The sequence below is a fragment of the Podarcis melisellensis genome, assembly GCF_964234715.1.
Source record: "Podarcis melisellensis genome assembly, chromosome: 8".
Taxonomy (NCBI): Eukaryota; Metazoa; Chordata; class Lepidosauria; order Squamata; family Lacertidae; genus Podarcis; species Podarcis melisellensis.
Window position 1 is genome coordinate 56,390,812 of NC_138540.1, and position 11,100 is coordinate 56,401,911.

General features: G+C 46.1%; 1 protein-coding gene across 2 annotated transcripts; it reads left to right on the plus strand.

Moving 5' to 3' along the window:
- Nucleotides 1-633: 633 nt before the first annotated feature.
- On the plus strand, nucleotides 634-10,355 carry RRAGC (Ras related GTP binding C). 2 transcript variants are annotated; one of them, XM_081922709.1, is made up of 7 exons: nucleotides 634-1,054; nucleotides 1,774-1,977; nucleotides 2,536-2,735; nucleotides 4,442-4,556; nucleotides 6,202-6,344; nucleotides 7,303-7,523; nucleotides 9,042-10,355. In XM_081922709.1, the coding sequence occupies exons 1-7, from the start codon at nucleotides 659-661 to the stop codon at nucleotides 9,191-9,193; spliced, it is 1,431 nt and encodes a 476-aa protein (XP_081778835.1). In that variant the 5' UTR covers nucleotides 634-658; the 3' UTR covers nucleotides 9,194-10,355. The 2 variants fall into 2 exon arrangements, with proteins under 2 accessions (XP_081778835.1, XP_081778836.1); XM_081922710.1 differs by having other exon boundaries at nucleotides 641-1,054; nucleotides 7,303-7,451.
- The last annotated feature ends 745 nt before the right edge of the window (nucleotides 10,356-11,100 follow it).

An 11,100-nucleotide genomic window follows, 5' to 3' on the forward strand; every position in this document is an offset into this window, starting at 1 on the left:
GGAGATCATGAGAGTAAGAATGGAGGAGTCGCTGGTGGGATGCTGGAAGTTTCAGCTATTCCTCCATAGAAATTTCCCGGTCATGCTGTTTTAGTGAGTCCGTGGAAAGGGGGAAGGAGCGGAGGGCTTGGGGGTGTCAGTTTATTGGCTTCCACGACCGTAGCGCACTTTTTCAGGAGAACTTTCGAATGGGTGGATGCCAACCCCCCCCCCCCGTTGCGCCGCTTCCGCGCGATTCCAGGGCGGTTCGCGACGCCGAAACAAGGACATCCTAAACGTTCGATGAATTTGCTGCTGCCGCCGCAGGTGACAACACTGAATGCAAGGCCGCTGCTGTTTCTGCTCCCTTGACAAAACCAGGAAGTCGCCCGGAAGGCGGATCCCAGGTGGGGGTGGGACTAGAAGAAGAAGAAGACGCGCCATTGGGCGAGGCGAGGCCTGCTATCGGATGTCATCAAAGGGCGCCCCTTCCTTACCGGACAGGTAGCTGAAAGCACGGTCCCCGCGCGCCCCCCTCCGGTCACGCGCCGCGCTGCCGTCTCATTTTCGGCCAATGGGAATGCCTCTTGCTCCTGCGGGCCAATCGGTGCGCGAGGTGTTGGGAGATGGGGGCGGGCTCAGGAGCTGTCGGAGTGGGGGGCGCCTTTGGCAGCTCGTGATGGCGGCCCTGCAATTCGGGGCGGCGGCGGGTCCTGGTGCGGTCGAGGAGCCAGCGTCGGGGGCTCTGCCGGGCGGGAGCCTCGGGGCGGCGGTGGCGGCAGCAGCGGCGGCGGCGGCGGATTCCTTCCCGAAGGACTTCGGCTACGGCGCGGAGGACGACGACGACGAGGAGGATGACGAAGAGGACATCGATGGCGGGGCCGAGCTGGGCGGCGGCAGCGGAGGCGGCGGCGGAGGAATCATCGGGGGGCCTGGCGGGAGCGGCGGCGTAGGAGGCGGCGGGGGCAGCAACTGCGGGCTCGGCTCGGGCGGCGGAGCGGGCGGCGACTCCTCCAAGCAGCCTCGGATCTTGCTTATGGGGCTGCGTCGCAGCGGGAAATCGTCGATCCAGAAGGTGCGTAGGGCCTCCCGCCACTTCTCCCTGGCGTGGGGTCGTGTCCGGAACATCGCGGGGGCTTCGGGACAGCGACGAGGGAGGAGATCGAAGTTTAGGGTCGGACTAGGACCTGAGAGGAATCCAGGGTTCAAACTCCTTGAGTGATCTTGGGGGGCCAGTCATTGTCACTCAGCGCAACCTACTTCACAGGGTTGTTGTGGGGATAAAATGGGGAGGGGGAATCATATGCACCACTTTGAAATCTTTAGAAGAATGGTGGGATATAATTGGGTGTATTATTATTAACAATAATAATCACTCATGACTGGGGAGAGCAGGGGGACTAATCAGGCGGAGGGAGCCTGCAGGGGTATGAGCAAGATCTCTTTTCTTCATGCCCAAGTGGAACAAGGTAAGTTCTTTCCCTAATACTCCACCGTTCAACCTGTCATTCCACATCAGGATGTCTACAGGCCTGACATTTCTTTACTTGCTCCTCCTCAAGGTAGCATCATAGTTGGCGGTTCAGGCAAGAGACTTGAGAGAAAGATGCAGCTTCAGGTTCTCATTCCTGACCCTCACTGAGAAGGGGGGAGTTGTTCCTCTTGTTATTTTGGAGATAAAATGGATGGGTGGAGGAGAGAACAAGGATTCTTGAGTTCCTTAGTGGAAGGAAGGGTAGAAATGTAAAACAGCAAAAAAGTAAATAATGGTTGTATGCTCTCTATTGCACACAGGTGGTGTTCCACAAAATGTCTCCTAATGAAACCTTATTCTTGGAGAGTACCAACAAAATCTATAAAGATGATATTTCAAATAGCTCCTTTGTGAACTTCCAAATATGGGATTTTCCTGGACAAATGGATTTTTTTGATCCAACGTTCGATTATGAGATGATCTTCAGGGGAACTGGAGCCCTCATCTATGTTATTGATGCACAGGTCATTATGAAGCTTCACTTTGGGGAACAGAGTAGGTTGCTCTGTGAGTGGTGGGGAGGATGTATTGGGGATGTTGCAAGCAATGATCCTGAACATAAATATCAAGTGTACGTAAATATCAAGTAGCTGTAGTCTGTCAGTTGTTCTCTTTTAAACAGGTCACAGCTCAGAGCAGATTACAACCTTTAAAATACTGGTAATGGCAGGAATGACATTGTGTAGGGGCATTAGCATATCAGATAGGAATACTACTGAGTAATTTGGGCAGTGTTAAGTAAGGTAGAACACAGCTCAAGCAAACAATCCAGCTTTTAGAGACCAGTTTGTAGTTGAATTTATCGGTTTCTGTAACAGTATTTTTAGTCTTTGGGATGAGATCTGGTCAAGAATAGAACTATTTTGATTTTGAATTATCCTTGGGATTCTCACAAGGTCTGTTTCTATTATAGTAATTGTAAATTGTAAATATCAACAAGCAGACATCACTACGTTTCTTAGTAATGTATGGCCTGTACATTTAATTCTGACTGAAGAATGCAAATTATATTTTGCTTACAGGATGACTACATGGAAGCATTAACCAGGTTGCACATTACAGTCTCAAAAGCTTACAAAATTAATCCAGAAATGAACTTTGAGGTTTTTATTCATAAAGTTGATGGTTTGTCAGATGATCATAAAATAGAAACTCAAAGAGATATTCATCAGAGAGCCAATGATGATCTTGGTGATGCTGGGCTAGAAAAACTTCACCTTAGGTAAGTGGACTTCATTTGGACACAATTTTCTCCCGTTTGAGACCAAATCTGGAGAAGCTGCATTTTTGAGGGCTTGTTTAATGCTGGGACCATCAGCTGAATAATCAGTTGTTGTTGTTGTTAGCATTTGTTTGTCTCGAGACAATGAAGTGTGCTTACGGGGATGAAGTCAAATCACTGTGCAAGCTTGGGCAGTGTGTATGGAGGTGGTGGGCTGCACAGACGACAGGACCCCAACCCCCCACCCACCTTGCTGATGTTGTCCAAAAAAAGGCAGAACAGGATGTTTGGCACCAGCTTGGGTGCAAGAGTTCCAAGGTGTCGTCTAACTCCACTTTGGATTTATGTAGGCTTTATTCCTTAGACTTTTCTTCTCCCTCAAGGCAGTGAAGGTTTAAGATCAGAATTTCCCTTCTCCTAGATGGGCTACCTTCTCAGGTTGATGAGCCCCATCTGCCCGTCACTTTCCTCTACAGCATATGCAGGGTGTATGTGGTGTTAGGGGAGGGGTAGTACCTCTGGTGCGGTGCATGTCATGCTCCTTCTGGGGTAGTTTGTCTACCTTTGGTCCTCACCCTGCACTCAGCTCTCACCTGTGTCTCCTAGAAGCTGTCAGCATGCAACAGCAGCCACATCCCAGGAACAACTTTTAACTGGTTGGCTAAACCAAGTGAGGGTAGCCTATGGGTCTCAAATCCTCAGTGAATTAGGGACTTCCCCTGCATGTAAATACTGGCTCTGAGCGGCTAAGACCAATAGTGAGTCTATTGGTCAAGAAGAAGTCAATTGTTACTTGACTAATAATATGAGTCTTAATCTACACATGAATAAAGAGGTAGCTCTGATGGGGGGGGGGCATTTGCATAATGTTAGAAGAGGTATTTTCTCTTCCATACAGAAAGGAGGAATATGTATTCCAAGATGGTACTAATCATTTGCAGGTTTTGTGAGTAGTTGTGTTTAAAAATCATTAGTCTCTGTCGATTATTGTTGGCGTCTTCTTAAAAAGTGTACATTCAATTTGACCAGACATTATGGAAATTACAATTTGTGCAAAACATATTAGCTAGGGTGCTGATAGGGTAGTGGGTCAAGCACATCTAATTCCCATTTTACAACAGTTAACATTGTCTGCAGATGTTGTTCTGGGCCTAAATATGGTGCTCACACTTAGGTTTAAAGCCCTTGATGGCTTGGGCCCCAAATATCCAGGAGAACACCCACTCTCATGTGTAGACCTGTCCATGCCATGAGACCTGCAGATGAGGCCCTCCTACTGGTCCCTATGGGGGAAGGCTCTTTCCAGTAGTGGCCCTGCAGCATTCCTTCCTCCCTGAGGTATGTCTGGCCCCTTGATTATATTCTGTATTTCCAGAGAAATGTTTACAAAAAGGGTTGCTCCTTATTGTGTGCAATAAGGAGAGATTGCAAAAATATTTAAACTGCTTTTGCTCTTTGTTATCTCCCCCCCTCACGGTTTCTTTGAGATGCAAATTAGTCTTCACCTTAAAAGGTATCTTTGGAAGCAATGATCTCATCTCTGAGGGGAACAAAGAGAAAAACAAGACTTTCCAGAGTATGTTAAATGTATTTGAAGCTGTTCAGTGTGGGCCTCCTTGATGCTTCAGTTTTGCTTTCAGTATGCCAAAGCAGCAAATTAAACCTGGAACTGTTCTGATAGCTAATAACAGTGTTCTGCTTTGTAGTTTTTATTTGACCAGCATCTATGATCATTCTATATTTGAAGCCTTCAGCAAGGTGGTACAGAAGCTCATTCCACAGTTGCCAACTTTGGAAAACCTGCTAAATATCTTTATATCAGTAAGTAGGTGTTGTACATGTACTTTAATTGTCATGTTTTTGTACCCTGCCCTGGGAACGTTTAGTGAAGATTGGGCAATGAATTCAATGACTTGTTTTTAAATGTTGCAGTAATGCTTTGTTGGGTTGGTAAGCGTATGGACTTGCTTAGAAGCTCTTATTTGGAAGACATATTGCTAAGAAATAATGAGTAACTGGCATACTTGGTTAGAACTTGGAACTACAGGCTTTTGCTTCAAAAATGTGTGTAGTTCTCTGCGGGCTCCAGCAGTTGGGGAGCTCTCAAACCATGATCTATGCTGGACTTCTTCATTACAGCACCTGCAATAGCAGCTTGTGCTCAGTCAGGGCTCCTGTGAGCAAATAGCCTTTTTCTTCAGCTCTAGCCAGTGGCCAGATGTCCAGTGGCATCTTGGATTCTGAGATGCTCTCTGCAAAGGGAAGATTTTGAAGGTGGGTTGGAGGCTCTATAGGCTTATATCCTCCATAGACAGAATAATTGTATTTATTTATAACAAGTCATTTTAATCAGCAGGAAAAAGATTTACGTCCCCTTAAGATTTAAGCTTCCACCTTTGCACTTTATATTTTTTAAAACAAGAGTCTAGTGCAGGCTTCCTCAGACTTGGCCCTCCAGATGTTTTTGGCCTACAACTCCCATGATACCTACCTAGCAGGATCAGTGGTCAGGGATGATGGGAATTGTAGTCTCAAAACATCTGGAGGGCTGAGTTTGAGGAAGCCTGGTCTAGTACAACTATCAACTTCTATGTAAAAGGGCAAGTTTTTATCCAGCCTACTTACATTCCCCCAATGTGTATAATAAAACACCAGCAAAATAAAGCAACTGCTTGTGCAGCATAATAGGCTTGGGGGGGATTTAGTAGGCCTCTTAAAGCGCACAAAAAATATTTTCCTAAATAGTTGACTGATACCTTCGGAGATGGCAGCAAATGTGGACAAGACATTCCTCAAAACAGAATCCTCTACTAGAGAGTCTTGCTTGTTGCTTTATAAAAAGATAGCCAGTTATTTATTACCTTCTGAGCGTGTTTAGTTGTTTCGGGTGCCTTCATTTCACACTGCAAAATGGACAACAGATGCCCCATCACTACCACCAGTTTGAAAATCAAACTGGTAGTATGGCTGTCAGTTTTGCAGCTGGCACAATGTGCTATTAGAAACACTGGTGGTGGTGTCTTTGAGGTAGGTTTGGCTAATGTGAGGCCACCATCTTCATTTCCTGCAAGAGATAGTGGTGGCTGCTTGGGTGGCTTTGAAAGGAGATCAGACAAATTTCTGGATGTCTGTGCTCTGCTTCTGCCATTGGAGGTAGCTTGCCTCTGGAAGCCAGTTGCTGAGAATCTCAAGTGGGAAGCGTATTGCTGCTCTTGCACTTGGGTCCTACCTTTGGGCTTCCCATTGGGGCATCTAGTTAACCACTGTGGAGAACAGGATGCTGGGCCAGATTTTGGCCTGATCCAGCAGTGAGCTCTTCTTCCTTGCGCTCTTAGAGTGGGGATGCAAGGCCCCTTCCTGTCTGACCATCTGCCTTCAGTAAAAAAGTAAAACAAGAGTTGCCAGTAAGCTGAGAAATAGTTCAGTATGTGAGACAACCATTTTAACTTGTTTTTTCTTCTTTAAGAATTCCGGTATTGAAAAAGCTTTTCTCTTCGATGTCGTCAGCAAGATCTATATTGCAACAGATAGTTCGCCTGTTGATATGCAGTCATACGAGCTCTGCTGCGACATGATAGATGTAGTCATTGATGTTTCTTGTATATATGGGTAAGTACCATGTGGTGCTTCTTTGGCATTTCAGAGAATCTTGAAGTAGCTTAGAGGGAAATCTGTTGTCAAATGTCATGAGAAAATGAAAACCTAGCATTGAGGAAGCCCTGGCTTTTGAAATATTGGGTGTGAAACTATAACACATTTTCTGTATGATTTTGTTGCTAGTAAGGAGGGGTACTAGAAATTGCAGTGTCTGTTTTGAGCGAGTGATGTAAAGTAGGAAGGTGTTTGGATGGATTCATGTGTAAATATTTTTTTGTATTTATGATACTGAGACATTTTAATATATTCATTTGTACCGAATAATGAAGAAACCCTTTTGTATGCTGCCCATTCACATTATGCATCTTACAATCAGCTCCAACTCTTTTCCGTACTATTGCTAAACCTACCATTCCACACCCACCCACACCCCAGTCCCATACAGATGCATCTTATTTGCCTAAATATAGAACTCCCGTTGAACTTCATTTTGTTTTGGCCCTTTTATCAAGGTTGCTTTGAATTTTCTTCTGGCCTTTGGAGGTGTTAGCTGTCCTCCCAGTCTTGTATAGTTTGCAAATCTGATCAGAATTCCTTTCACCCTCCATCTAATTCAGTGGAGAGGACCAGACCCAGGGTGGGGGCCTACACTACCCCATTCCAAAACTTCTCTCCAGTTTGATGAGGAGCTGTTGGTGAGCATTTTCCTTTTGGCTAGTTTTACAACCAGCTGTGAATCCCTCAGCTGTGAATCTTCAGTCCTGCATTTAGCTAGCTGCTTCATCAGAATATCCTGGTACATTGTTAAGTGCTTTGCTGAACTCAAGAGAAACTGTGTCCACAAGATTCTTACATTCCTCATTGCTGCTTAATGCCTCAGTCCAGTATTCAATTACTGTTAAAATGCTGCCTCAAAGTCCTTAGCTAATTGTGTGCCCTGAACAGTCCCTTCTGTCTCAAACAACCGTAGGCTCAAGGAGGATGGGAGCGGTAGTGCCTACGACAAGGAGTCTATGGCCATCATCAAGCTCAACAACACAACTGTGCTGTATTTAAAAGAAGTGACCAAGTTTCTGGCCTTGGTGTGCATCCTTAGAGAAGAAAGCTTTGAACGCAAAGGTGAGGAAGAAGATTGGTGTGTCCCGCGATTGAGTGCCTGGGCTCCAGCTTCTATGGGGTTGCACAAATCTGGTAATTGCAATTTGTGAAGAGTTGATCCTTGTGAGCTGCACTCACCAAAATCCCCTTGGGGCAAGTTTTCAAGTCTTCTCATTAGTCTTCTGCAACCTTGTTTATTTACAGTATTTATCTCCTAGAGTGGGGTAAAAAAAGGTAAAGGGACCTCTGACTGTTAGGTCCAGTCGCGGACGACTCTGGGGTTGCAGCTCGCTTTACTGGCCGAGGGAGCTGGTGTACAGCTGGTTATGTGGCCAGCATGACTAAGCCGCTTTTGGTGAACCAGAGCAGCACACGGAAACACTGTTTACCTTCCCGCCGGAGCGGTACCTATTTATCTACTTGCACTTTTATGTGCTTTTGAACTGCTAGGTTGGCAGGAGCTGGGACGGAGCAACAGAAGCCCACCCCATCGTGGGGATTCGAACCACCGACCTTCCAATCGGCAAGCCCAAGAGGCTCAGTGGTTTAGACCACTGCGCCACCTGCGTCCCTCAGAGTGGGGTACAAGGAAATAAAAATAAAGAGAAACAATATACAAAATTATATAAGCAGAATCAATAAACAACTAAACAATCTATCATAAGGTACACAGGCAAAGGTTTTATGATGTCACTCCTCAAGTGGGAGCTGAGCAGTGTGTGCCTGGGCTTGTGCTGCCAGCCTGGAAGAAGGGGGAAAGGGCTGCAAAGATTCAAGCAAAGGGCAGCAAGCCTAGGAGGGTGCTGAGAGCCTCCTTATGGTAGCATTCCGGAAAAGGTCCTTCTGCATGATGTGTTTTCAGTGCAATGTAAAACTTGATTGGAGGCTGTTGTTTTTTTGTCCCTTGCATCAACTAGCTTGTGCTATTTGATGCCCTCCTTAGTGCTGCCCTCCTCATCTCTGCCTAGTGCTCCAGGGCCTCTGGAGTCACATACTCTGCCATAGACTCAACCTATATTCATTTTTCCAGGTTGGCTGACTCCAAAATCCATTTTGGATGGCCTCCCCGCTTCTAAAACCATGTTGCAGATCAAGGGCCTGTTTCTATATTTATCCTGTCCCAGTTATTCTTACTAAAGAAGCTCAGGTTTGGGCTTCCATCCAACTGAATCTTTATTTGCCATGCAATCTTTGCTGCTTGGATCCAAACCCTGAAGCAGCACGAGTGTCTGCCTGAGCATGTAAAGTTGCTCATCTTCTTGGGTTGTTGAGTTGTGTTTTGTGTTGTTGTAGCTATTTGTGTCTCGACCAGATAGGCAGTCTGAGATGCTGGAAGAGCAGGGCCCCTTTCTAACATGCCTGGATACCGTCAGGCATGTTAAAACAAGAACAGGCATGTTTAGTCAACTGTGTTTTGGAATGCATTTGGCAGTAACTGATGCAGCTGTAGAGCTTCTGTCTGCTGCTGTGCAGAACAGCTGGGTCAAGGGCTTTACACCCAGAATGAATGGCAGAGGGTGCTGAGGGTCTTCTGGTAAGAGGCTCCCAGATGAGGTTGTGCTTTGCCTTCTCTCGATTGTCACCTGTGGTTTGTTTCTCTTGCTCCCCCAGGTTTAATAGACTACAATTTCCACTGCTTCCGCAAGGCCATCCACGAGGTCTTTGAAGTAGGCATTTCCTCCCACCGATCCTGCAACCATCAAGCAAGCATCCCTGGTCTAAAAGCAGTGACTCATAACGGCACTCCTAGAAATGTCGTCTAGCGGAGGGGACCCAAGGCGGGTGGCCAAGTGTTCCCTGCTCCGTGTCCGTGTGTTGGGGATGGACAGCACAGAGAACTGGCTCCTTACATTCCTGTGTGCACATTCTGGAAGAGACGGGACTTTGCCTTGTGGAGCTGCAATCGTGGCAGGCGTGGCACAACTGAAATGGCCTGGAAGTGGGGCTGCTCCCTCCCCTGCTTCGACATCTCCCTTGATACAAAACAGGGCATGGATGATTCCGGAACTGAGCTGTTTTGACACTCAGCATTCCTTGTGTTTTTTTAAACATGCGTAGTGTTAGTGCATTTGCGTTTCAAAGAAATTGGCGTTCGTAAACTCAAACATGACAGCTTGTAGTTTAGTTTAGCGCAATTTCAAACATTCCATCCTTTGAGTTTTATCATATCCTATTGCGGTTAACCCCTTTAAAAAATTCCATCTTCTGTGAAATGAATGTGATGCCAAGTGGTGCCATTTCCCTCTGCAGACCCACTGAGCGCAAAGCTCTCTTTTTATTGGAGAACAGGATAAAAGACAAGAATTGGCAACCTTAACTTCGTCGCTCGAAACTGGTTTAGAATATGCTCGTCTTGCATTCTCAAGCTTGTTGGCAGGCCACTTAACAATTTGCTGCAGCAGTTCCTGTACTTGTCCTTGAAGATGCTTTTTGTAGTAAATGATTCAAATTCTGCCCAGTTGTGGCTAATGTGTTTGGATTTAAGTGCGTTTTCCATTTTTTGAAGCTATGCTTCAATTGCATAACAGGTTAGTTTTTGTAAAATATGGTGTGCAACTGAACTCTGGTTGCTAGAATTCTCTGTAGCTGCTCACCAGGCAAGGAAGTGCCTTTACCTCAAGGTCAGGAAGATACAAAGGCCTCCCTGAACTCCATATTCTGCACATATTCCATTGGATGGAAGCTCCCTTCCAACTCGTGTGTGGACTTTCCCTTGTGGCCTCGTGCACATCAGACAACGCTTGTATATTCCCAAGCCATGGAACCTTTTCTCTCCTCAGATGTCAATGTGGACGCGCCAAAGTTTTAACAGGGTGGCTGGTGTTGCCGGCAGCCGACTGTGTCCTTGCACTGTTCGGGAGGCGGGTGGCTCTTGTGGGATTCACTTCTCAGTAGTCCGCATTAATAAAATGCATTTTACCTTGACAGCTGTTTTCTCAGTTAAGTGCATGTGTGAATTGTTGGTTTTGGTGCCCATGCATGGACAGGGCATAGCAGGTTCGTACACTATTCCTGATGAATTAATTGGGTAGTTGTAGCTGCCGACGGATGCCCTGCAGAAGCTATGCCTTCTGCTTTGCAACACTTGCAAGTGTGCTCCGTGCCCAAAAATGGTGGCAATTGGTTGTTCCCCCATTAATACTGTGTCATTTCAACCACACTCTGGATGTTTTGAAATTTGAACTCTATAAGAGAGTACAGTGATTTTCTGAACAGTTTTTTGCGCTGTTAGAGCTTGGAAGTCTCAAAGAACTCAGCGGAGAGGCAGGAGGTGTGGTGCTGATCAGGAGAAAGAGAATTGGGAGGCCTTGAGCAACTGCATAATGGTCTTTGCTTGGTCAGACCCAGGCTCATCTGCTTTACTACTGCAGTGTAAGCTATCCCCTGAGCTGTGCGTCCATTGTGCTTGGTACTCGCAAGCATGAAGCTTCTCTTTTGGCCAGTAGGATTAATAGCACTCTCCTTCATGATCCTTCCTGAGAAAAACCCCAGTAAGCTGGCAACAAGTGAATTAGGTGGCAAGGAAGAAAGGACTCTGCTCTGTCCTGAGCCCACCACACAGATGGCTGATTGTGTGGTTCACATGATAGGTTTATCTCCATAGCACACTATTTTATACAGATGTGTTTAAAGCCAAGCAAGTACTTTATTTAGAATAGAAATCACTTAA